We start from the raw sequence: 27683 nt of genomic DNA, 5'->3' as shown, positions 1-27683 counted from the left end.
TTTAATGAGCACAAGTGAAAGACCAGAGCAGAGAACCTTAGGAAGAAATTCTGGCAGTTTTGTTAAAAGTTCAACAAAACAGATTCGTAGATGAATCAAGAGATGCGAATTTAAAGAATGTAACTATCTCAGGAGCAACATACATCTACTGGTATTGTTTCATCTTCTACGCCAGCACAAACACAATGGAAAATAAGTCACTGTCATCTTTATTGGAAAAATAGATTATCCAAATAACTTAGATCCACAGAAATTGCATTGAAAAATATTCAACATTTTAATTGGCTCTAAGAATTAAGGAAGTATCAGTTAACATTAATACAACTAAATACCATGATAAGAACTGCAAAAAACATTCTTTTAATAAACGTTCCAAATACACGTTTTCACTTTAAAAGGTCTTAAAAAACAGTGGGGATTAAGTTAAAATGCAGAATATCCGTAGGCAAAATAAACCACTCCTAAATTAACTCCCACCCTCTCCTGTTGATTCTTACCAACCCTGACAATTCTGAAGTGAATTTACAATTTACATTTTCCTAATAAATTCCGTCACTGAAGGCACAGATCCAAGTGTTGGTTAATTTCAGAAGCCAAGACGGCAGATTGACAGACTGGGCAGTTAACAGGCATATTGCTATCATTCCCACCACTTGCAGAGGCTTGCAGAGGTAACACGGCAGCACCTTTCGGGCTCTGCAGATTCTCAGAGTCCGCCTCACTGGAAATGCTTGCCCCAGTGGATTGACCTCCCTGTCTGACTGTAGTCAATTTACCAAAGGCATGCAAAATGGTCCCTCTGGGAAAGGATGGATCAGGCCTTGCCTTCTTCTCATCACCCCTGTCCCTTTGAAGAGGAGATCTGTCCAAGTCAGAGATGGGCCTTTTCGGGCAACCTTTTGGCACCTTCTTCACAGTGTTCATTAGCATGGCACTACTGATCCGAACAGGTGATCCATCGATGCTGACAAAAGCCTTGCTGTTGGAAACAGACTTTTTAGTAAGTTTTGAGCTTGGGTGGGCTCCTTGACTTTTTGGTGGGCTTCCAGGAGACCCCAAATCTGACAGCAGAGAGTTAGATGAACTTGAGGCCTTCACAGCAGCTTCCTGCCCATTAGATTCAGCGGTCCGGAACCGCAAAGGAGATTCAGAAGCCCATGGTACACTGTGGGATGACCGAGCAAGCAATCTCTCAGGAATATTCCCTGCGGACACATGTTGAACGGCTGAGTTTGGACTGCTGCCTTTGAGGATGTGACCTTTACCACTGAACGGGATGACAGTGGATATATTGACACCCATAGATTTACCTAAACAACAGAGCAGGAAGATTATTATCCTGAGCTAGTCACACATGGAGCCAAGTGGTTGTATTTATTAAACAAACCAAAAGGTGTTAAAGATCACTATGTTTCTTCTTTAAACTGTATACGTCACACGTTATCATGTGCATTAGAACTGCTGCCATCAGGAAGGAGGTACAGGAGCCTTGGGTCCCACACCATCAGGTTCAGGAACAGTTCAACCATCAGTGAACCATAACTTCACTCAACCCCAACCCAACAACCAACTGATTCCACACCCTACAGACTTGACAACTCGTGTTCTCAGTTTTATTATGTGATTTTTTTTATTTGCAGTTGTCTTTTGCACATTGGTTGTTTGTCAGTCTGTTTTTCGTTGATCCTATTGTATTCTTTTGTTTTATGTGAATACCTGCAAAACAACAATCTTAGGGTAGCACATGCTGATATACTGATTTCGGTTAACAAATTTACTTTGAACTTTCAATTACAAGGACGTTATTGCAACACCAATAACATATCAATATATTTTGGCTAACTGCTCTTTAAAATGGCTTAGTGCCCGAGAACACTAACTCCTTGGAGCAACAGAGGATGAAAGGTGACCTGATAGATCGTGTGGATAGCCAGCGGCTTTTTCCCCAGGGCTGAAATGGCTAACACGAGAGGGCATAGTTTTAAGGGACTTGGAAGGAGGTACAGGGGGGATGCAAGAGGTAAGCTTTTCACACAGAGTGATGGATGTGTGGAATGCACTGCCAGCGACAGTGGTTGAGGTGGATACAATAGGGTTTTTCTTAAGAGACTCTTAGATAGGTACATGGAGCTTAGAAAAATAGAGGGCTATGCAGTAGGGAAGTACCAGGTAGTTTCTAGAAAAGGTTACATGATTGGCACAACATTGTGGGCCGAAGGGCCTGTAATGTGCCGTAGATTTCTATTTTCAATGGATGTGGAAATGTATTCCAGAATAGTGGACCCATTTCACAGTAATGCAAACATACATGCTAGTCTTTAAAGATCAACTTTACATGTATTTGGAATTTGCTGTGGTGAGTTGGTCAGGATGTGACATGCAACAAAAAAACATTCAACAGTTAATAAATTATATAAAATATAAAGCTATTCAAATATGCATCAAAACAAAACCAGCAGGTACCTGCAATGTACAGAGCATTATAGAGTGTGCAGTGACTGAGGTAATACAGAGAAGTGGGGGGGGGGGTCTAACGAAAACGGTTGATGTGAATGGCTGATTAAGCTGACAACAAGAAGCTGATTTCACTTTATTTCAGCAATTTTTTTTAATAAACCTCAACTCACAGCAAGATAGGAGAATAATTAGGGAGTTCTGTTCATTTCCAGCTGATGAAGCTATAGAGCAGCTTAAGAACCAACTAGACAGGTAATGGGATCAGCTGTTGAACAAACCTCTCAAGAATTGAAGCGAATGAGGCGTTAAATCTGAAGGACAATTAAATCTCGCCTTTAGAAAAGATAACAGTTAATCAGTCTGAACTTCGAAGGCCATAAGGGTTAGGAGCAGAATTAGGCCATTCAGCCCATGGAGTCCTCTTACATTCCATCTTGGCTGATTTATCATCACTCTCAACTCCATTCTCTTGCCTTGTCCCCTGAAGCCTTTATGGATCGAGTATCTCTCAATCTCCACTTTAAATATATCTAGTTTCCCGGCATTCACGGCCGTCCATGGCAATGAATTAAGTACCTCTCAACCTCTGCTTTAAATATACCAAATTTCTTTGCCTCCACAGCCACCTGTGGTAATGAATTGCAGAGATTCACCACTCCTGGCAAATGAAATCCCTCCTCATCAGTTCTAAAAGGATAGTCTTCTAGTCAGAGGCCCCCACTATAGGAAATATCCCCTCCACCTGTACTTTCAGCAGCCGGTAGGTTTCAATGAGATCTCCCCCACCCCCCCAGTCTTCCAATCCAGCAAGTACAGGCCCAGAACCAACAAACACTCAATTCATTGCAAACTGTAACAGAAACAGAAAACTATTGTTTCACCTTCAAAGTCAAAAATAAACAAATGTTTGGTGTCGTGATGAGTGCAAGACTAAGAATACGATGAACTAGAGTTGTTGCACAGAAACAGGAACAGGCCCTTCAGCCCACATAGTCCAGCCGAACTTCTGTATTCCAAAATATAGCCACCTACCCAGGGATGTACAGTACCTTTATCCTTTGAGGGTCTTGAGAGATGTCCTGGCGTTCCTTCTCCCTTCCCTTTCTTTGCCTTGTAATTCTCTGGCTCCTTAATTTTAGTAAACGTCCCACCACATGTCAGCTGATGCTCAGCCCACCAGGGGTCTCGAGCCGATGGCGCTCTGTTCATTGCCCGTTTCACATAACCGTAGTAGGGCCGCCTGTTTTGACAGGGCCCGTCACAACGCCACCAGTGCTGCCGGTATACATCAATCTCGTCGTGGAAGTTGTGATAAATCTGAAAGAGACAGACTGGTAGCAAACTCCTCCAAATGTTAAAACAAGCAACAATTCTGTGGCTAGAAATATCACTTCAGGTTCACTTTCCAATCTGTGTTTCTCTCTATTCTTCATGTTTGATAATGCAGTCAGTCTGCAACCTCCATCCATAATCACAGCTACATTCTAACAGACCAACCAGCTACGTGCACACACCACAGACACAAACTGCCCTCCCCAAAGCTACAGACCATTTCAAACTAAACCATACATCAGCATTACAGGACAATTTAAGAATTGTGTCATCACTGTCATTGACCTATTAGTACAATAGACAACCAGCCTTGTGTACCTTATATAATAGTAATAGATTATAGAATCATAGAGCACTACAGCACAGAAACAGGCCCTTCTGCCCTTCTAGCCTGTGCCAAACCATTACCCTGCATAGTCCCATTGACCGGCACATGGGCCATAGCCCTCCATACTCCTCCCATCGACATAACTACCTAATCTTCTCTCAATCGAACCCATATCTGCCCACTTCCACCTCGCTCAACACTGGTGCCACACTCTGAGTGAAGAATTTCCCCCTCAGGCTCCTCTTAAACATTTTATCTTTCAACCTAAACCTATGACCTCTAGTTGTAGTCTCACCCAACCTCAATGGAGAAGGCCTGCTTGCACTTACCCTATCTGTAACCCCTAATAATTTTGTATTCCTCTATCAGATCTCCCCTCATTCCCCTACATTTCAGGGAATAAATTTCCAAGGAACTTCACTGAGTCATTAACAGGGAATTAGAAAATGGCAACAGAACATTAAAAAGGTCACTAACCAGGTTAGAGAGAAATAGATAGTTGCAGTCATTTTGGGTGGGACAACCAATTATGTAGTAATGAAAATTAGGGTTACTCAGAAGCCAAACAAGCAAATTATTACCAGAGAAATGACAGACGAAGGGCACAGAGTTAAATGCAAGTCGGCTTTTTCCACTGAGGTTGGGCCACTAGAACTGATGGTCACTGGTTAAGAGTAAAGGGTGAAGTATTTAAGGAGAACTTGTATACTCATGAGGGTAAGGAGAGTGAGCCAGCAGAAATGTTCAATTGCAACATTTAAAAAGTCTGGATAGAGAGGTATGGAGGGCACTGGTGCAGGTGTGGTTCAATGGGACTAGGCAGGATAACAGTTCAGCATGGTCTCTTTCCATGCTGCAGTGCTGTATGTACGGACACAGCTATGGGGAAATTTGTTAAGCATTAAAGCTGGATGGGACACAATATCAGACAACTATTAAATGGTTTTGGGAGCACTTTACTAGGGATGATAAATACTTGTTATTTAAGATGCAAATACCCCTCCATATTTAACCGAAAGAGCTCATCCCGATCACAGCACATCTCGGTGCTTCTGCCCTAGAGCTGGGTCCAATATCCCTTTCTGATTTGGAGCTGGCCATGCCACACCTTATTCAAGGCTGTAAGACATAGGGGCAGAACAGGCCCCTTGGCCCATGATGTTATGCCAACCTTTTTAATTTACTCTAAGATCAATGCAACCACAAGACATAGGAGCAGAATTAGGCTATTCAGCCCATCAAACCTGCACCACCATTCCATCACGGCTGATTATTATCCCCCTTAACCCCATTCTCCTGCCTTCTCCCTGTAACCCTTGATGCCCTTACTAATCAAGAACCTATCAACTTACACTTTAAATATACTTGATGACTTGGCCTCCACAGCTACCTGTAGAAATGAATTACACAGATTCACCACCACGAGCTAAAGAGATTCCTCCTCGTCCCTGTTCAAAAGGGACACATTTCTTTTCTGAGGCTGAGCTCTCTAGTTCCAGACTCCCCCACTATGAGAAACTCTGCTGCAAGGGATCCCCAGCATTTTACTGGATTGTGTCCAGGAACACAAGAATAGGAGCAAGGGTCAGCCACCTGGCCCTTTGAGCCTGCTCTGCCATTTGTGAAGATCAAGCCTGACCATCTATCTCAGCCAAGGCAGCACCGTCTCTGTTGAACTCGGCAACTGAGACCCAGAGAATTCCAAAGATGCAGCACACTGCAGGTGAAGAAACTAACCTCGATTTTCTAAACTTTCACCCTTATACAAATTTTGTACATTTCTATGAGATCTCCCTTCATTCATCACAAGCCTGATACAGACCTAGTCCACTCAATCTCTCCCTATGTGGCAAAATTGCTCTAATGAAGCTTTGGCACATACAGTGGATTCAGGTTAATTGGGACACATCAAGACCAGTACATTTTGGCCCAATTAAGTGGCTTCCCCAATTAGCCAAAGTTTCATGGAAATAGTTAGAAAGGTATAAAAAAGACAAACTGCCATTTAACTGAGAAACACATCATGTACTTAAATGAAATCCAGAACAAATTAGGACACCAATACTACTATAGTACTGTAAAACTGTGTTACTTCCTAACAGGTGGTTTGGTGATTGTCCATCGTATACAATGATGGCAAGAAACCTCTGCAGGAGGGATTTTGAAGTGGAAATGGCATTGCACTGGGGGAACTCGACTCTCTCGACCTTGGAAGGCATTGCACTGGGGGAACTCGACTCTCTCGACCTTGGAAATCTGCGTCTAATGGTACAGGTAGATATCAGAACGATGGTTCCTTGCATGCAGTAGCTGACCATCACTTCAAGCAACTGAAGGTATTTTTAAACTGTTCGCTCTGAGCACAGTGTAGCGTCTAATGGCCACACAAGTGCACGCACCTGATGCTAGTTATAGACAGTTTCACAAGTGTCCTGTCCCAGTTGAGTGGCAGTATCTCAAATAACCGAAGGGAAGTCTGGCTATTTTCTCCATTTGCTCTTGTTAAGAGTTGCCCCGGTTAACTGGAATCCACTATACACCTTTTTGTAGGCAAGGATACCAAAAATGCACACAAAACTCCAAGTGTGGCCTCATCAAGTAGGTGAGGCAGCCTTGCTCCTCTATTTAAATCCTCATAACAAAGACCAACACAGAGGGATGTGTCTGGAAACCGTTGCCTCGGGTGCTGGTGGGGGCAGATACATTAGGAATGTTCAAGAGACTTTTAGATAGGCACTTGAATGTGAAGGAAAAGGGAGAATGTGGACATTAAGTAGGCAGAAGGGACTAGTTTCGTTGGCTATTTGAATACTAATTTAATTGGCTTGGCATAACAGTGGGTTGAAGATCTTGTGCTGTACAGTTTTATGTTCTAGGACTCTCCAAGCTCAACCACCACATGCAGAAATGCAGCCAACAAACGGGCAGAAACCAATCCAAGAAAAGCTGCTCATCAAATTACATCCTCTTTCATCACCAGCCCTGACACAGTGAACCACTGCCTTAGCTCAGAATGTGGGGATTGATGTGTGCTTCGGGACTTTATTTTAAAGTGAATGACTCATAATTGGAGTCTGCCTCGGTACTTACAGTGATCTTGGTTCCAGACATCTTGTTGATCCTGTTCATGTGTTTGCAGAATTCGGGGCCATGAGAATCATGATCTTTGTCATTGTTTGTAACAAACAACAAGGCGTGGATCATTTCATGTAACAGTGTCTATTGAGAAAGCAAAGCGAAAGTTGTGACTATGTTATTGTAATTGGTTCCTTTCTAAATATTTTTCATAAAATAAAACATTTTCTTAACTGAAAGTACAATGACGATCTAATATCTTACAGATCTGCATGTATGTTTTTAGACACCACACTCCAAAACTATTACACTTCTACAAACCCCATTTCCAGAAAAGTTGGGATATTTTCCAAAATGCAATAAAAACAAAAATCTGTGATATGTTAATTCACATGAACCTTTACTTAACTGACAAAAGTACAAAGAAAAGATTTTCAGTAGTTTTACTGACCAACTTAATTGTATTTTGTAAATATACACAAATTTAGAGTTTGATGGTTGCAACACACTCAACAAAAGTTGGGACAGAGACATATTTACCATTGTGTTACATCACCTTTCCTTTTAATAACACTTTTCACTCGTTTTGGAACTGAGGATACTAATTGTAGTAGATTTGCAATTGGAAATTTTGTCCATTCTTGCTTGATATAAGACTTCAGCTGCTCAACAGTCCGTGGTCTCCGTTGTCTGATTCTCCTCTTCATGATGCACCATACATTTTCAATAGGAGATAGATCTGGACTGGCAGCAGGCCAGTCAAGCACACACACTCTGTGTCTACAAAGCCACGCTGTTGTAGCCCATGCAGAATGTGGTTTGGCATTGTCCTGCTGAAATAAACACGGATGTCCCGGAAAGAGACGTCACCTTGATGGCAACATATGTCTCTCTAAAATCCTAATATACGCCTCAGAGTCAATGGTACCTTCACATACATGCAACTCACCCATGCCGTGCGCACTGATGCACCCCCATACCATCACAGATGCTAGCTTTTGCACCTTTTGCTAATAACAATCAGGATGGTCGTTTTCATCTTTGGCATGGAGAACTCGACGCCCGTTTTTTCCGAAAACTAGCTGAAATGTGGACTCATCTGACCACAGCACACGGTTCCACAGTCTTTCGGTCCATCTGAGATGAGCTTGGGCCCAGAGAACTCGCCGGCATTTCTGCATAGAGTTGATGTATGGCTTCCTCCTTGCGTAATACAGTTTCAAGTTGCATTTCTGGATGCAGCGACGGACTGTGTTAAGTGACAATGGTTTTCCGAAGTACTCCCGAGCCCAGGTGGCTATAATTGTCACAGTAGCATGACGGTTTCTTAGGCAGTGCCGCCTGAGGGCTCGAAGATCACGTGCATTCAACAGTGGTTTCCGACCTTGCCCTTTACGCACTGAGATGTCTCTGAATTCTCTGAATCTTTTCACAATATTATGTACTGTTGAAAGACCTAAATTCTCTGCAATCTTGCGTTGAGAAATGTTCCTTTTGAACTGACTAACAACTCTCTCACGAATTTTGGCACAAAGGGGTGAGCCACAACCCATCCTTGCTTGCAAAGACTGAGCCTTTGATGGACGCTACTTTTATACCCAGTCATGATACCTCACCTGCTACCAATTAGCCTGCTTAATGTGGAGTCTTCCAAACCGGTGTAACTTGAATATTCTGTGCACTTTTCAATCTTATTGTAACTCTGTCCCAACTTTTGTTGAGTGTTGCAGCCATCAAATTCTAAATTTGTGTATATTTACAAAATACAATTAAGTTGGTCATTGAAAATCTTTTCTGTGTACTGTTGTCAGTTAAATAAAGGTTCACGTGAATTAACATATCACAGATTTTTGTTTTTATTGCATTTTGGAAAATATCCCAACTTTTCTGGAAATGGGGTTTGTAATTAGCTTTCACTTCTAAACATAAAGTAAAATATGAGAAGTTGTCCTCAAGCCTGATGTTATGTGTTTTTGTATCTTTTGCCCGAAAAGAGAGGTGGTCCAGGGTGAGTGGTGGGGGGGGGGGCTGGTCTTTCATTATGCTAGCTGCTTTACTGAGGCAGGAAGGACAGAGTCCATAGAGGGGAGACCGGTTTCAGACACGTTACAGCTTCCCCAAGTTGTGAATATTAAAGGTTAGCTGGATTAGAAAGTGAAGTGATAGGTCTGCAGAGATCACAGCACTATGTTAGCAAAGGAATAGTGAATGGGAGATCTTCCTAGCCTCATGGGAATGACGAGAACATACCTTTCAGAAAGGAACAGTGAATGGGAGATCTTTCTGGCCATGTGGCAATGGTGAGAAGATACTTTTCAGAATTATGCATTTCACATTTCTGGAATGAATAAGGCAACGTTGGATTAATTACAGACAGGCACTAGGTGCTGAGAATTCTGTTCCTGTGACTGGCCCATACCACAGACCCATGAACCCAGCAAGTGCTGGAAGGGAGACCTTTTGTCCACCATGTGCATTGCATTCAAAAGTGAAATAAAACATTTAACAGACTTGTCAGGGTTCCTAAAGTACTAAACACTAAAACTACGTAGCACGTACTTCAACCAAGTCACGCCTGGGCCGCAGTTTCAGCAGAGGTTCACTGATGCGTACTGAACACAGTCCCCCTCTCCCCTCGTAGCAGCATAAACCTGCACATCTGTAACAATGCAAAGCAGACAAGTGGTACCAAACATTTGAAATATAGTAACTGCAAATGTTTTTTTTTACGACACAGAACGAGACTAAAGATTTATTTCCAAATGAATGATCACATTTTTGTTGAGAAATGTACAAAAACAGACACATAAGAATCATAGAACACTCCAGCACAGAAACACAGCCTTTGGTCCATTCTGAACTGTTATTCTGCCTAGTCCCAGCGATCTGTACCTGGATCATCGCCTCCCACACCCCTCCCAACCACATCCTTATCCAAACTCCTCAAGTGCTGAATCGAGCCCACTTCCACTGGCAGCTCATTTCACCCTCTGGGTGAAGTTCCCCTTCAATATTTCACCTTTCCCCCTAACCCATGACTTCTGCTTCTAGTTGGCAACTAGATATCCCTCCCCAAACAACTATCTAACCAAATTGGTTTTGATTTGAAAGACATTGACTAGACAGGTACAAGGCAAGACCCAACTCCACCCCCCCCCCCCAAAGAAGCTGTCGAGATTGGCAGTGAGCAGAATCGATACCAGAGAGCAGGAGAGCTGAATAAATTGTACAACTCTATAAGTCAGTCAGCATCCATCGTGGGGATTAAACAATCGAGACTTCCCCTCCACCTTCCCTCTCCCATGGTCCACCCTCCTTTCACAGATTCCTACTCCAGGAGTTTACCTTTTCCATTAAGGCACCTACCAATTTCTTACAGCATTCCTCTCCCCTGCCCCAACCTGGCTTCACCTATCACCCTCTAGCTTGTAGCTTCTAACCACTTTCCCACTCCCTCCCCCACCATCTTATTTTGGCATCTTCCCTGTTCCTTTCTAGTCCTGACAAAGAGTCTCATGCCAAAACATGGCCTACTCAATCCTCTCCACCTGATCTGAGTTCCTCCAGCATTGTGTGTACGTGTGTGGGAGCAGACCACTCAGACTCTTGCACCTACCCTGCCACTTGTACTCGTCACTTGCCTACACTAAACCTGTACCTCATTTACTAAAGGTACTCTCGCTGGAACGGCGATGAAATCCGCACCAGGACAGGTCCCTGCAGCACTCCTAAAGGTGGTGCTGAGAATCTGGCACAAACTCAGGTGGACAATAGGACAGTATCTGGAGCAGGAGAAGGCCATCTATTCATTCAGTAATATCATAGCTGAATAATATCATGGTAATTGGACTCTGCTCCAACTACCAACCCTTAATTCCCCTGCTAATCTAACAGCGTCTTAAATATACTTAATGAGGCAATTCCACACATTCACTACTGTTTGAGAAATTCCCTCGATATTTTAAGGCTATGTGCCCAAACACTGGAAACAACTTCCCAGCCTTTATCTATTCCTTTATGATACTTGGGAAAAGGTCACTTTAGGGAGAAATCAGCCCCACCATAGTTGCTGATAATCCGGTGCGAACTGTTTGGCCCGACCCCAACTCACAGCGTCATCCTCGGGCTCCAGCGCACCTCCACCCCGGCCAACCGGCCCCAGAAGAACATGTCATTGAACTGCAGAAAGAGGCCGCGCAGGTCCGGGTTCGGGTCGATCAATTCCCATGACTCGTCCACCACAGAAAGCGGGACCGGGGACTCAGCTGGACTCGCTCGACCGACCCCCGGGACGCCATCATCCTCGGCCGCCCAGGCGGCTTGTAGCTGGAGGGCCAACAGCAAATCTCCCTCCATCTTCAGAACCCATTAGCGCCAGACCCTCCAATATCACGTGACGACAATGGACCCGATCAGACCAATGGACGTGCCGGCAATCTACGCGACAGGGCCACTCAGAAGCCAGGATGGGTGGGGCAACAACCAATGAGAAGTAAGTGAGGATGCTGATTGGTCATGCTGCAAAACGAAATCAACCTATAGTCAGGGGGTGAATTTCCACTGACCAATGGGGATCAAGAAAATGAACGGCTTAGTCATCAGCTGCCAATGAGAGCCTCCGCTCTATACCAGGCGGAAGGAGCTGTCAGCTGATGGGGCGAGCGGAAGCAGAGGGACAATTCTGAGGTGAGGCCTGGGACTCGATTTCTTCCTCAGCCTACCGGTCTCGGCGGTTAAGGATGGCGGCGGACGGCGGCGGAAAGCTGCGGCGCCAGCTGGAGGCCATGCGCTTCGACCCGGCGCTCTACGTGAAGCAGCTGTCGCAGCAGTCGGACGGAGACCGCGACCTGCAGGAGCACCGGCACAAGATCCAGAGCCTGGCCGACGAGACGGCGCAGAACCTGAAGAAGAACGTCTATAAGAACTACCGGCAGTTCATCGAGACGGCGCGGGAGATCTCGTACCTGGAGAGCGAGATGTACCAGCTCAGCCACATCCTCACCGAGCAGAAGGGCATCATGGACGGCCTGACCCAGATGCTGCTGACGGCCGACCGAGAGCAGCAGCAGCAACAGCAGCTCCTGCAAACCGGGGCGGCCTCCTCCTCCTCGGCCTCGTCCGTCGCCAGCACCGGCGCCTCCTCGCAGTCGGACTCCTCGCTGCTGCCGCGGGATGCCGAGGAGCACAAGCAGCGCACGCTGACGCCGCTGCTGCAGAAGGTGGAGGGCTGCCAGGAGCTGCTGCAGGCGCCCGGCCGCTACCTGGTCTACAACGGCGACCTGCTGGAGTGCGACCCGGAGAGCGCGGCGCAGCTGCAGCGGGTGCACGCCTTCCTCATGAACGACTGCCTGCTCGTGGCCGCCTGGCTGCCGGGCCGCCGCGGCGCCGGCCTCCGCTACCGCTTCGACGCCGTCTACCAGCTGGACAGCTTCGCAGTGGTGAACGTCAAGGACGCGGGCCCGATGCGCGACATGTTCAAGGTGCTGATGTTCCCCGACACCCGCGTGTTCCAGGCCGAGAACGCCAAGGTGAAGAAGGAGTGGTTGGAGATCCTGGACCAGACCAAGAAGAACAAGGCGCTGAGCGAGCGCCGGGAGCTGGAGAAGGCCGAGGCCCTGCGGCTGGCGGCGGCCAAGAAGGAGGAGGAGGAGCAGCGCAGAAGACCCCCGGCGTCTGGCAGTACCAACCCATTCGAGAAGGAGGGTGAGGAGCAACGGGCGGCCCTACAGCCGCTGGACCTTAGCCTGGACTGGATCCAGGAGCTGCCCGAGGACCTGGATGTGTGCATCGCCCAGCGGGACTTCGAGGGTGCCGTGGATCTGCTGGACAAATTGTCAGCCTACGTGAGCGGCGCCGACGGTCAGCCGGGTGTGCGGCAGCTGAGGAGCCGGGTGGAGCAGCGGGTGCGCCGGCTGACCGACGTGCTGGTGTACGAGCTGTCGCCCGGGCGCTCGCTGCGGGGCGGCCCTCGGGCCACCCGGCGTGCCGTCTCGCAGCTCATCCGCCTGGGCCAGTCCACCAAGGCATGCGAGCTGTTCCTGAAGAACCGGGCGGCCGCCGTGCACACGGCGATCCGCCAGCTGCGCATCGAGGGCGCCACCCTGCTCTACATCCACAAGCTCTGCAACATCTTCTTCACCGGCCTGCTCGACACGGCCCGCGAGTTCGAGATGGATTTTGCTGGCGACAGCGGCTGCTACTCGGCCTTCGTGGTGTGGTCGCGCTCGGCCACTCGCCTCTTCGTGGATGCCTTCAGCAAGCAGGTGTTCGACAGCAAGGAGAGCCTGTCCACCACAGCCGAGTGCGTGGAGGTGGCCAAGGAGCACTGCAACAAGCTGCGTGAAATCGGCCTGGACCTCACCTTTACCCTGCAGGCCCTGTTGGTCAAGGACATCAAGGCCGCGCTCCATAGCTACAAGGGAATCATCATGGAAGCTACCAAGCACCGCAACTCTGAGGAGATGTGGAGGAGGATGAACCTGATGACTCCTGAGGCCCTGACAAAACTGAAGGACGAGATGAAGGCTAGCGGAATCACCAACTTCGATCAGTACACAGGTGATGACTGTTGGGTCAACCTCAGCTACACCATCGTGGCCTTCACCAAGCAGCTGATGGCTTTCTTGGAGGAAGGGCTGAAGCTCTACTTTCCAGAGCTGCACATGGTCCTATTGGAGAGCCTCCAGGAGATCATTCTGGTGGCTGTGCAGCACGTTGACTACAGCCTGCGTTGTGAGCAGGACCCAGAGAAGAAAATCTTCATTCGGGACAATGTTTCCTTCCTTTATGAGACGGTCCTCCCAGTGGTGGAGAGACGGTTCGAGGAGGGGGTTGGGACACCAGCTAAACAGCTCCAGGATCTCCGCAATGGCTCCCGAATCATTCGTGTCAATCCAGAGAGTACCAATTCCTTTGTCTGAACAGCTGAGTACTTGTAGGCATCTCCTACACAGCCACTCCTGTATATTTCTTATTTAATACAAGCTGTATCTGTTTGGGACAATCTTAAGTTATCTCATGTTATACAAAGGACACTATATTCACCTGCTAGTTGTTATGTTTAGCAACTCCTGCTTTGTCTGGTTATATTTCACTAGTAAAACAAATTTATGGTAATACCTGGACTTGCTTACATACTAACATTTGTGGGGGGGGGGGGGGGGGGAGGGAGGGAAATTGCCATTGACTTCCAAGGCCCAGTTCTCCTTCCACTGCCAAAAACTCTGTGTCTCTCTGTCTCTCACTTTAAAATGAAATTCCATTACCTAAACATTTGGGATACATGTAACTCAGTGCTTGTTTTTTTTCTGCTGTTGGTGTTGCATTTGAAATAGAAGGTGGTTTCATTGCTGTAGTCCTCGAGTTTCAATGCTTTCTAAATTCAATATCACCTGAAGCTCATTGTATTTTTCACCCCATTTAAATCCCATGAAGTACTTCGGATTTAACAATGAAGAAGTAACTTTACATGTCCTTAGACAGTGTCAGCATTGCAACTTGTTGCTATGTAGTAATGCTGCAATTCTGCCCTAACGTTGGAGACTTGCTTTGTGAGGACACCAGTTTGGCAGTTCCATATTATAGGTACTATCCTGTTAGTGGTAATTCAGGCTTTAAGCAAAGGTCCCCATCAATGTGTTTATTTGATTGCCAAGGGTTACCTGGTAGTTCTGAAAGATCGGACAAGTATTCTGATTATCAGTTACCTCCGAGCTAATGCCACAAGAACTGATGTCCATCGCATTGCTTTTTCTATGTGGACTAATTATACTATAATATATACTATCCTACTCTATAAAACTTTCAGTTATAAATGCTTTTGGGGTCAATTTGAGGTTTTTGTTTACATCTACATTAGCTTAATGACTGAAAGTCACTTCACCTTACGGTGCTTCTGCAAATATATCCGAATTCAGGCTCATTACCCAAGACCTATAGAAGTGATTGGGCCTCCTTGTGATGTGCTGCCTTCACAAAGCCAAAATATTCTTATTTTCATTTTGGAACATTTTCTTCTCCGTTTTGCCATTAGACTGTAGAATTTGTAAATGTTACGCTAGTCTACTGTAGAGTTTGATCCTTGTAATATGAGAGAAATGGCATCGGGTAAAGTCCGACAAGTTTTTGGGGTCTGGAGGATTTATTTGATTGCTTCAAAGCTCAGGAGATTAAAGATCAGTGATCTCCAGTGCTGTCCATGTGGAGTTTGGTCATTCTCCCTCATTACAAAGGTGCGGAGGTTGGTAGATCAATTGACCACTATAAAGTGGCTGCTACTGTAGCGTAGCAGTTAGCATGGCGTTATTACAACTCAGGGTGTTCCAGAGTTCAGAATTCAAATTTTGGTGCCATTTTCCTTTGAGAGTTGACTACCCTTGCTTTTCTGAATGTATTGACTGCAGGACCGTGTCGTGGCTCTTGAAGTGAACAGCTGTCTCACTTGATGTGTTCTCATGGTCAGTTAGCTCTACCATTTGTGACAGGTTTTCAATTGCAGCTTAAATGTGGCAGGGGCCAATAGGATGAAGTGCATCTGATTTTGTTCTAAATTTTGCCCCAGTAATTTGGATTTTTAATTGCATATTCCATTCTCTGTGGGAGGTTACAGTTTATACGGTCCACTACTTCTAAATGCTATTTTTATTATCTTCACTTTAAAGTTAGAAGTAAAGTTGCCACTGTAGTGAAAGTCTGATTTAATCCTGATCCTGCATTAATGCTCTGAAACAATAAAATTTGAAGTACCTTTATAAAATAAAACTTATTTCTGGTATTCAGATTATCAAAATATTGATGCCCATTTTTCCATTTTAGTACAATGGCTTTATTAGAAAATCAAATTTGTATTCAATTTTAAGGGCTACAGTTCTGTGCACAGATGTTTGTCACAAAATACATGCCATACCTAATCAGATTCAGTGGCAAAAATCTTCACACAGAACTTTGGCCCTCAGAATACAAATTTGATTTGTATTTAATTTTCTTTTCTGTTTTTAGAATGGTATTATTTGGGGCAAAATGTATCAAAGAAAATGGCATTATTTTTCACATGCGTGTCAGCAAATTGGAAAAACATTTCATTAACAAAATTTTAATGCATTCTTGTAAATGTACGTGTTCATTGGTAGTACAGTCAACATTGAGATGTAGGAAATGAAAAGTCAACTTGGATGTCAGGTTCCAGCAAGCATCAACATGATAATGTTTGGTAATCTGTAGTGGTGTTAGTTGGCAGAATCAATGTTGAGTAAGGCATCAGAGAATCTGTATATTCTTTAGTGTAAACCTTTATATCCAACTGAATCTGTGGCTGGATCTTTGGTTTTATTTCTCCCTGAAGAAATGACATGGGTAATTGGACATTGCTATCTCTAGATTGCACTAAGTATAAATTTTGTGTTAGCCCACCGTAGAGTTTGAATCCTTGTGATAAGAGAGAAATCGCATCGTGAAGGCTGAATTTTTGTGTATTGCATTTATGCTGTTCTAATGTGGAGATGCAAGTACTGTCTTAACTTCTGTAATTCCCCCATGTGAGAGATCAAATGGAGATTGCATGTCGACAGCCATTGCAAAGTTATTGAGTTTAAATTTTAATTTGTCAAGTGAAGCAGGATCTATTGAATGATTATTGCTGAGTTGATAGAGCACTTGCAATATTTTCAGAAGGACTATAGAATTGTTTGTAAAATAAGAACCCAGAATAGGCTGTTGGTCTTTTTGAGTTGGTCCATTATTCATCAAGATCATTACTAATCTATTTCAGCCCCATTTTCCTACCAGGTCCCTGTATCTTTGAAATCCAGTACTAATCTGTTTTGAATGCCATTAATGATGATACTTTACGCCCCCTCAGACTGAAAAATTCCAAAGAAATCTCTCCCTGTCTCAACCTTACACAATCCACCCTTTGATTTAAGTCTAACCCTCTTGCATCCAAACCCATCAACCAGTGAAATCAGCCACCTTGTCAGACCCCAAAGAATGGCAGATGTTTCAGTGAGGTCACCTTTCACTCTGCACACCAGTACAGTGTTCTTCAAAGGAGTGGTTATCTTATTGTTTATATGAAACATTAAACACAGACCAGGAAAGAGTCAGTATTGAGTCCCACTGAGTTAGAACAGGTAGGAGAAAAGAGCATTGGAGAGCGGTCTGGGAAGTGGAGGGGATGAGAATTGCCAATCCTGCTTCCATCTCAATCATTCTGTATAACAATGAAAATATAAATTCTCATTTTCTTCTGATTGCCTTTTACGGTGTCACTAAAATGAAGAAAATCAACAAAGCTATTTATAGTTAGCTAATTATTGCACACGTTTGTATGAATGAACCATATAGTATGTCTAGAAAAAATGAAAAATTACTTGTAGTCATTGTTGCTAGGATGTATGGATAAGGGTTTTGCCTGGAAAAAAAAGTGACTGAGCATACTGTCTTGTTTACATAATTTCTCCAAATATTATAAGCCTAACATCTTCAAAACTAGTTTGCTGAATCTTCATTGTAATAGTTCATTGCAAGTATACAGAGGGTCAAAGTTGTACACAGTTTGCCAGAATTGGTCTCATTATGATGGCTTTTTGATTCGGATGCTCTTGAACTCATCCTTTTGCACTGAAAGCCAACATATCCTTTGCTTTCATAGTTGCTGGTAGTACCTGCAAGCTGGTTTTGGTGACTTGTATTCAAGGAAGCCTGGGCCCTTTCAATGTATTTCCTAGTCTCTTTCAATATAAAACTATAATATTTGGCATTTATAATGTTTATATACTCTCAAGTTGTCCCCCATATACAGCTGTGGAGCTTCCCACTTCTCAAACCTACATATAACAGCTGGGTGGCTTTGCATCCTCGTTACTACTCACACTTTGTCCAAGCTGTTGAAATGGATTGTAAATAGCTGGGCAATCACTAATCCCTGTTATGTTCTGTTTGTCACTGCCTGCCAACATGAGGAGAGCTCATTTATTCCTTCTTTCCATCTGTTAACCAATCTCAATCTACCCTTAATAAGTTTATACACTAGGGGTGATGTGGGCCCTTCAGTTAAGAAAAGATGGAGAAGGTCCAGAAGAAATTCATGAGAATGATCCCAGGAATGAAAGGGTTAACACGTGATGAGTGATTAATGGCTCTGGGCCTGTACTCACTTGAGCTTGGGCAGGGCGTGGACTCATTGAAAGCTATTTATTACTGAAAGCATAGAGTGGACACTGAGTGGATGTTTCCAATTGTGGGGGAGTCTAGGATTGGAGGGCACAGCCACAGAATAGAGAGATGTCCCTTTTAGAACAGAAATGAGGAATTTCTTTAGCCAGCTGTGGAGGCCAAGTCAGTCAGTATATTTAAAGTGGAGGTTGATAGTTTCTTGATTAATAAGCGTGTCAAAGGTTACGGGGGGAAAGGCAGGAGAATGGCTAATAAATCAGCCATGATGGAATTGCAGAGCGCACTCAATGGTTCGAATGGCCTAATTCTGCTCCTATGTCAAATGGTCTTGTTATCTCCAATTCCACATAGTCGAGCTTTATTCACATTCTTCCTGTGTGGAAGCTTGGGGGGGGGGGGGGGGGGTAAAATCTCATTGTTACAATAAGTCTACTTTGAATAAGTGTTGGGATTGTGTAACATTGATTTGAAAGAATGGTGTTCTGTTTGAAAGAACCACATTTAGAAAACTTTTAACTATTAATTTTGATCATGTTTCTTTTCACCTTGCCGTATGGCTTCTCCCTCCAGGTGATGAAATGCAGTAATAATTAGGTTTTCACATTTAAGCTCACTGCCAGGGGAACTTGGGTGGCAATGTCTACAGCAGTAGTAGCACAATCACACAAGTCAAGTAATTCCCTTAATGGAGAACCCTTGTGCTTGACTTAGTTTAATGTGGGGAGGCTGGTGCGCTGGCAGCCACCACATGGTCCTTGACAGATGGGGGTCAGTACCCAGGGCCGTGGCATCCAAGATGACTGGGGACACTTCACTGCCTTTGTGATGTGACCCGACCAAGAGCTGAGCTCCAGACAGCCTTGCTTTTGGCAACTCAGGAACTCAGAAGCCTCTCCACCACGACTGGGCGACGCTCCTCAGAGCTGAAACTTTATATTTAAAGTGAGTGGATGAGAGTATGTTTGCACTCTCTATTGGCTGATTTATTGTACGTAAATTGAACCACAGTACAGGTCCACACTGAGTAGGAGACAAAATTCAAAGGCAGTGAATGGCACACTGCTGCTCTGGGATTAGAGTTGTACCAGAGGTCACTGTTACTGGAGTAAATGCTATAGCCTGCACTAATGGTATTTTTATATTGAGAGAAACTGGAATGAAAAATAATAGAATAAATTTCACAATTTCAGAGTGAAGTTGTTTTTCTTAATCTAGTCAACCTGAGTTCCTCACAGCCAGTAATGTTTTGTGTTCCCACGCTAGATGTAAAAAGTTAGATTTAGGTTTCAAATTTAGATTCAGATTGTTTTTTCTTTCACATGTACATCAAACTATATGGTAAAATGTGTCGTTTGCATTAACAACCAACACACCCAAGGATGTGCTGAGTGTAGCCACACATTTCAGCACCAACGTAGTATGCCCATGTTGTTCGACACAAAAACACAAGCAGCAGCAGCAACAACAGAACAAAACAAGCCCTTTCTCACAGACGCACACAGGCCGCCAGCCCCAGCACAGGCTCCCTCCAGGTCTGCAGCCCTGGGCCCGCACTCTCAAACTCACAGATACTGAACCTCAAGTCCCTCACCACGATTCACAGACATGACCTTCTTTCGGTTTTCAAAGTGACACCAGTTGAATTTTCAGCCATATTCAGTGAGCTGCAATCAGAGCGAGAGGTTGTTTGGTGATGCAGTGCGAGGTTTAAAAAGAATTCCAGTGCTTTCGACTATCCCTTTTCAGAGGGCTGCAATTGGTGTGAGGTGTGTTTGAACTTCAAAAAGGATTGCCATCAGCACAGGGTCAATAAAAAGGTGTAAGCAGAGTGGTGACTGTCCGAGTGGTCTGCCTTTGGCTCCACAGGCTTAGGCAAGCACAACTGGAGGTTCCAAGTGAGTAAGTTTTTAGTAAGTTCACAGCTAGTGCACTGAGAATGGGTTCAGAGGTAGTGGGATGTGGGATTTATGTGGTATGGGAACTCCAGTCTTCCTGATAACTACATCTGCATTAAGTGTAACGAGCATCAGCTCCTGAGAGAACGTGTCAAGGATATAGAGCTGCAGCTGGATGACCTTCAACTCGTAAGGGAAAATGAGGTGATATATAGGAGTTACAGGAATCTGGTACCTGGGTGACTGTTGGGAGACGGAATTGGCAGCCAGTACAGAGTACCCCTCTGGCTGTTACCCTCAGTAGTAAATATGCCACTTTAGATACGGTTGGTTGGGGGAGGTGGGGGGGGCTAACGAGAAGCCACAGTGAGCAGGTCTCCGGTAGAGAGTCTGGCTCTGTGGCTCAGAAGGGAAAGGGGGAGAAGAGGAGTGCAGTAGCAATATAGGATTCCATAGTTACAGGAACAAGAAGAAGATTTTGTGGACGTGAAAGAGACACCCAGGTGGTATGTTGCATCTAAGTGGAAGGATCAGGGATGTCTGGGATCGGGTCCACGACATTCTGAAGGCAAAGGGCGAACAGTCTGAAGTCATGGTACATATTGGCACCAATGATATAGGTAGGGAAAAGGTGGAGGTGCTGAAGAGAGAATGGAGCTGAAAAGCAGGACCTCCAGGGTAGTAATCTCCGGATTGCTGCCTGTGCCACGTGCCTGTGAGGGTAAGAATTGGATGATTTGGCTGAGGAATTGGGGCAGGGTTTTAGATTTCTGGGTCATTGGTATCTTCTGTGGAAGGTATGACCTGTGCAAAAGGGACAGGTTACATCTGAACTTGAAGGGGCCAATATCCTTGTGGGCAGGTTTGCTAGGGGAGGCCTTGGACTGACACTGGGAAATTCTGCTTTTTTGTGATGAATGGAGCAAAGGTGCTTGACTGAGTGGTCTCCAAATCTACATGGGGTCACGCTGATTTACCGGATGCAGCAGATGACCCCAACAGACTCGCAGGTGGTGTTGCCTCACCAGGAAGGTCTGTTTGGGGCCCTGAATGGTCAGGAGCGAGATCAGTGGGGAGAGATGGGTGGAATAGGGAGTGATCCCTGTGGGAAGTTGAAAATAGGGGGGAGGGAAAGATGTGTTTTGTGGTGGGATCTTGTTAGAGATGGTGGAAGTTACAGAGAATTATGTGCTGGATGTGGAGGCTTGTAGGGTGGTAAGTGAGGACAAGAGGAACTCTATTGCTACTGTGGCAGCGGGAGGATGGGGTGAGTGCAGCTTTGATGGTGGAGGAGCAGTTTTGGGCCTCTTATCTAAGAGAATATGAGCTGGCATCATAAAAGGTCCTTGAAAGGTTCACAAGAGTTATCTTAGGCATGAATGGGTTAACATAAGGAGTGTTTGATGGCTCTGGGCCTATACTCACTGAAGTTTAGAAGAATGAGGGAGGAATCTCATTGAAACCTATCGAATATTGAAAAGCTTAGTTCTGGTTAGAGTGCATGTGGAGAGGATGTTTCCTATAGTGGAGGAGTCTAGGACCAGAGGGCACAGCCTCAGAATTGAGGGATGTCTGTTAAGAATAGTTATTTACGCAGAGTGTGGTGAATCTGTGTAATTCAGTGCCACAGACTGCTGTGAAGGCCAAGTCATTGGGTATACTTAAGGAAGAGATTGATAGGTTCTTGATTAATCAGGGTTATAGGGAGAAGGCTGGAGAATGGGGTTGAGAGGAATAATAGATCAGCCATGATGGAATGGTGGAGCAGTCTTGATGGGCTGAATGGCCTAATTCTGCTGTGTCGTATAGTCTTGTGATATCCTTTAGAAAGATATCAAGTAATTTCAGGTGGGTATATGGATTTCTCAAAGAATATCAACATGTTATCCATTGCAAGAGAGAAGAACAAGTTTGAATGTTTAACTCTTTATTTCAATTGTTAGCTGAACCTATGCTATGGTGTTCCAGTGCATTTTTTGTGTCCATGTATTTGGTCTTCATCATGTGCAAAAAAAAAAATGGTGCAATGTTGTGAAGTGGTCTTCATGCAGAGTCTTATGAATTTGTTCCTTTGTTACTGATGTATGGAATGAAGAGGAAGATTGATAAAACTATTCCTGCATTCGGTACTTATAATTGACGTACTTGTAACCGCCCCATTGCTTGTAATGCTGCTGTATCAATGTTGATGTATTTCAACTCAGGCTTGTTCTAATGCACATGTATGCACAAGTGGAATGAAAAACTCTATTTGCAGCAGCATTAAGACAATAAGACATGGGAGCAGAATTAGGCCATGTGGCCCATCGTCCATCATGGCTGATTTATTATCCCTCTTAACTCCATTCTCCCGCCTTCTCCCCATAACTTTGATGCCTTTACTAATCAAGAACGTATCAACCTCCACTTCAGTTAAACCAAATGACTTTAGAGCCACATTCAGAAAAAGAACTAAATTGTACAAGGAAGAACCAAAAAGAAATGACCAAAATCCATTGTAGTGTAAAGTGATACATTACTCCACTGAGGTAGTAATTGGGTTACTGCAAGAACGAAGTGTTTGAAGGGAAGTCACTGTTCTTGAGCCTGGTGGCGTGGCCCATCAAGACTTTTGTGCCTCGTGCTCAACGGATGTGAGAAGATGGCACAGGCCAGATAGTGGGGATTTTCACTTGATGCCGCCTTCTTGAGGCAGTGCCCCCTGTAGATAGAGGGGAGAGCTGTGCAGTACTATTTCCAGGATATTTTCTGTGAAGAGGACTTAAAGTTTATTTGCTTTCTCTTCCATTTCCTCATTTCACAGTACATTTTCTCCTGATTAACGTAAAAGAACGCATATTAACTTTTGTTAGGTTTCCTTTTTGTGTTAATAGAAACTTATAGAGTCCTTTTTTATCCCTGCTGTTGCTGGCTAGATGACAATCCTACTCTGTCATCCCTTTCAATATCAATGCAATGGTCCTCCATTTGGGGGGAAAAAATTATAAGATCTCTTAAAAGACCCTATCGTATCCACCTAAACCACCGTCGCCAGCAGCCCATTCCACGCACTCATCACTCTCTGTGTTTAAATTTTTTTTTTAAAAAAAAACACAACTTGCCCTGACAGCTCCTCTGTATCTGCTTCCAAGCACCTTAAAACTGTGCCCTCTCGTGCTAGCTATTTCAACCCTGGGAAAAAGCCTCTGATTATCCACATGATCAATGCCTCTTATCTTGTACATCTCTCAGGTCACTTCTCTGTTGCTCCAAAGAAAAAAGGCTGAGTTCACTCAGCCTATTCTCATGAGGCATGCTCCCCAATTCAGGCAACATCCTTGTAAATCTCCTCTGCACCCTTTCTATGGTTTCCACATCCTTCTTGTAGTGAGGCGACCAGAACTGAGCACAGTACTCCAAGTGGGGTCTGACCAGAGTCAAAGCTGCAACATCACCTCTTGGCTCCTAAACTCAATCTCACAATTGATGAAGGCCAATGCCTTTGAGTGTCCTATGGACTCGGACGTCAAGATCCCTCTGATCCTCCACACCACCAAGAGTCCTGCCATTAATACTATATTCTGCCATCATATTTGACCTACCAAAATGAACCACTTCACACTTACGTGGGTTGAACTCCATCTGCCACTTCTCAGCCCAGTTTTGCATCCTATTGATGTCCTGTTGTAACCTCTGACAGCCCTCCACACTATCCACAATACCCCCAACCTTTGTGTCATCAGCAAATTTCCATCTCTCCATTTCCTCATCTAGGTCATTTATAAAAATCACAAAGGGGTCCCAGAACAGATCCCAGAAGCACATCATTGGTCACTGACGTCCATGTATAATATGACCTGTCTACAACCACTCTATGCCCTGTGTGGGCAAGCCAATTCTGGATACACAAAGCAAGGTCCCTTTGGATCCCATGCCTCCTTACTTTCTCAATAAGCCTTGCATGGGGTACCTTATCAAATGCCTTGCTGAAATCCATATAGACTACATCTACTGCTCTACCTTCATCAACGTGTTTAGTCACATCATCAGAAAATTCAATCAGGCTTGTGAGGCACAACCTGCCTTTGACAAAGCCATGCTGACTATTCCTAATCATATGCCTCTCCAAATGTTCATAAATCCTGCCTCTCTGGATCTTCTCCATCAACTTATCAACCACTGAAGTAAGACTCATTGGTCTGTAATTTCCTGAACTATCTCTACTCCCTTTCTTGGGAATACAGGAACAACATCTGCAACCCTCCAATCCTCTGGAACTTCTCCAATCCTCATTGAAGCAAAGATCATTGCCAGAGGCTCAGCAATCTCCTCCCACAGTAGCCTGGAGTATATCTCATCTGTTCCAAGAGATGTATTCAACTTGATGCTTTCCAAAAGCTCCAGCACACCCTCTTTATATATGCTCAAGCTTTTCAATCTGCCGCAAGTCATCCCTACAATTTCCAAGATCCTCTCCTGTACTGAATACTGAAGAAAATTATTCATTAAGTACCTCCGCTATCTCCTCCAGTTCCATACACACTTTTCCACTGTCACACTTGATTAGTCCTTTTCTCTCACATCTTATCCTCTTGCTCTTCACATACTTATAAAATGGTTTTCCTTAACCCTGTCTGCCAAGTCCTCATGGCCCCTTATGACTCTCCTAATTTCATTCTTAAGAACCTTCCTGCTAGCGTTATAATTTTCTAGATCTCGTTTTTTTTTTAAACTGTCATAAACTTTTCTTCTTGACTAGATTTTCAACAGCCTTTGTACACCATGGTTCCTATACCCTACCATCCTTTCCCTGTCTCATTGGAACGTACCTATGCAGATCGCCACGCAAATACCCCCTGAACATTTGCCGCATTTCTACCGTAAATTTCATCTGTTCCCATTTTATGCTTCGAAGTTCCTGCCTGGTAGCTTCATATTCCCCGTTACCCTAAATAAACACTTTCCTAATGTGTCTGTTCCTACCCCTCTCCGACGCTATGGTAAAGGAGATGGAATTGTGATCACTATCTCCAAAATCCTCTCCCACTGAGAGGCCTGACACCTGACCAGGTTCATTTCCCAATACCAGATCAAGTACAGCCTCTCCTCTTGCAGACTTATCTACATATTGTGTCAGAAAACCTTTCTGAACACACCTAACAAACACCACCCCATCTGAACCCCTTGCTCGAGGGAGGATGCCAATCAATACTGGGGAAATTAACATCTTCAATAATGACAACCCTGTTATTATTGCACTGTTCCAGAATCTGTCTCCCTATCTGCTCCTCGATGACCCTGCTACTATTGGGTGGTCTATTAAAAAAAAAGCACCCAGTAGAGTTATTGACCCCTTCCTGAGACTCAGTAGATAATCTCTCCATGACTTCCTCCTTCACTGCAGCTGTGACACTATCTCTGATCAGCAGTGCCACACCCCGACCTCTTTTTCCTCCCTCCCTGTCCTTTCTGAAACATCTAAAGCCTGGCACTTGAAGTAACCATTTTTGCCCCTGAGCCATCCATGTCTCTGTAATGACCACAACAACATAGCTCCAAGTACTCCTTGCATTAAAATAGACACACCTCAAACCATCGGTCTGAGCACATCCCTTCTCTATCACCTGCCTATCCTTCCCCCTCTCACTGCCTACACACTTTCTCTATTTGTGAGCCTTCCTCCGTCTCTTCGGTTTGGTTCCCACCCCCCAGCGATTCTAGTTTAAATTCTCCCCAATAGCCTTAGCAAACCTCCCTGCCAGGATATTGGACCCCCTGGGATTCAAGTGCAACCCGTCCTTTTTGTACGGGTCACACCTGCCCCAAAAGAGGTCCCAATGATCCAGAAATCTGAATCCCTGCTCCCTGCTCCAATCCCTCGGTCACGCAATGATCCTCCACCTCACTCTATTCCTATACTCACTCTCACATGGCACAGGCAGTAATCCAGAGGTTACTACCCTTGTGGTCCTACTACTCAACTTCTTTCCTAACTCCCTGTAGTCTGTTTTCAGGACCTCCTCCCTTTTCCTACCTATGTTGTTGGTACCAATATGTACCTCAACCTCTGGCTGTTCACCTTCTCAGTTCAGGATATCGTGGACGAGATCAGAAACATCCCGGACCCTGGGACCTGGGAGGCAAACTACCATCCGTGTTCCTTTCCTGCGTCCACAGTATCACCTGTCTGACCCCCTGACTATTGAGTCCCCTATTACTGATTCCATCCTCTTCCTTTCCCTACCCTTCTGAGCTGTAGGGCCAGACTCTGTGCCAGAAGTGCGGCCACTATTGCTTCCCACACGTAGGGTCCACAGCCCCCCCCCCCAAACAACAGTACTCACTTTCCTGACCAGACGAAGGTCATCGAGCTGCATGTCCAGTTCCCTAACCCAGTCCCCAAGGAGTTGCAGCTCGACGTACCTGGCGCAGATGTGGCCATCCGAGAGACTGGGAGTCCCCCAGACATCCCACATCTGACACCCAGTACAGAACACCAGCCTCACAGAGATACTTCCTATTCCTGTTCTCACAAGTAACTTAACTCGCCTCAATGCGTTATCGCCAAAGCCCTCCGCTCTGCCAGTCTAACTTGCTGATGTTCACGTGCCTGCGCAGTCGTGCCTCAATCAAATTGCTGAAGAGAAAATGATCTCCTTTTAAATTCTTCCCGCCGGTCTAACTTGCTGATATCCACACACCTCTGCTGTCATGCCTCGATCAAACAGCTGTTCGAATACTGTTTTTGAATTCCCTTGATACTCATGGCTGAACCGCTTCCTTCTGGGTTTTTGATCCTGAATGAGATTTGATATTAGCTAGGTATGAATTATTTAAATATTGCACATGGCTTGTTTATTCTCGTGCCATTCAATTCCATTTTCCGATCTACCACAGCCAATGTAGGCCTTGCACATTTGTAGTTCACACTTATGTCAATATTTGCAATATTAACAGTATTTTTGTGTCTTAATATAAAGTTTATCAGCTTTTGAGCACTTCCTCGTGGTTCCTTAACTATCAATTACAATTAGTCTATCGTCATTGTACAATATTAAATCTAAAGTTTCATCTAAGATAAAAGACATAAACCACAGAATTAGGAGAGCTTTAGAAATGCAAAGAAAACAAAAATAAAATGAAGGGGGAAATAGAATACCTTGCCAGATATAATAAAAATTACTTGCAAGGCTTTCTGTGGGTATTTAAAATGGGAAATGTAAGTCTTTCATGATGAAGGCAGGAAAGATTGTAATGACACATTAAGGAAGTGCAAGAAATCTTTACCAAATATTTGCATACATCTTCATAAAAAGCAAACGAGAATAGGAATAGGGGAAGTGAGTGTTTTCAAGTGAGGAACTAAATGCAAAGCTACCAGGAAAATAAAGTACAAATGTGGAGCAGATGACTAGCCCCTTTGTTCTGAGAAGGAACCCATGGTG

At 44.6% G+C, this 27683-nt stretch overlaps 2 protein-coding genes across 2 annotated transcripts; one reads left to right on the top strand and one right to left on the bottom strand.

Annotated features, from left to right (window-relative positions):
* Window positions 1–192: 192 nt before the first annotated feature.
* Window positions 193–11597, bottom strand: sprtn (SprT-like N-terminal domain). Its single transcript, XM_073056593.1, has 5 exons — window positions 11304–11597; window positions 9752–9851; window positions 7208–7336; window positions 3507–3774; window positions 193–1310 (listed from the first exon to the last, which is right to left on the bottom strand). The coding sequence occupies exons 1-5, from the start codon at window positions 11546–11548 to the stop codon at window positions 553–555; spliced, it is 1500 nt and encodes a 499-aa protein (XP_072912694.1). The 5' UTR covers window positions 11549–11597; the 3' UTR covers window positions 193–552.
* A 236-nt stretch (window positions 11598–11833) lies between these two features.
* exoc8 (exocyst complex component 8) lies at window positions 11834–14347 on the top strand. Its single transcript, XM_073056592.1, has one exon. It carries the CDS (start codon window positions 11932–11934, stop codon window positions 14110–14112), a length of 2181 nt encoding a protein of 726 aa, XP_072912693.1. The 5' UTR covers window positions 11834–11931; the 3' UTR covers window positions 14113–14347.
* Window positions 14348–27683: the final 13336 nt, after the last annotated feature.

This window comes from Hemitrygon akajei, chromosome 9, assembly GCF_048418815.1.
Source record: "Hemitrygon akajei chromosome 9, sHemAka1.3, whole genome shotgun sequence".
NCBI lineage: Eukaryota > Metazoa > Chordata > Chondrichthyes > Myliobatiformes > Dasyatidae > Hemitrygon > Hemitrygon akajei.
Note: the sequence above shows the minus strand (reverse complement) of the source record. Positions and strands in the feature narration are given on the sequence as shown.

Bases quoted from the DNA above. Each gene is read 5' to 3' on its own strand.
- sprtn (XM_073056593.1), bottom strand. From the start codon at position 11,548: ATGGAGGGAGATTTGCTGTTGGCCCTCCAGCTACAAGCCGCCTGGGCG. The intron at 3,775-7,207 runs GTAAGTACCGAG...TGTCTCTTTCAG, and splicing joins TGTCTGGAACCAAGATCACT to ATTTATCACAACTTCCACGA. The intron at 1,311-3,506 runs GTACTGTACATC...TCTGTTGTTTAG, and splicing joins AAGACCCTCAAAGGATAAAG to GTAAATCTATGGGTGTCAAT.
- exoc8 (XM_073056592.1), top strand. From the start codon at position 11,932: ATGGCGGCGGACGGCGGCGGAAAGCTGCGGCGCCAGCTGGAGGCCATG.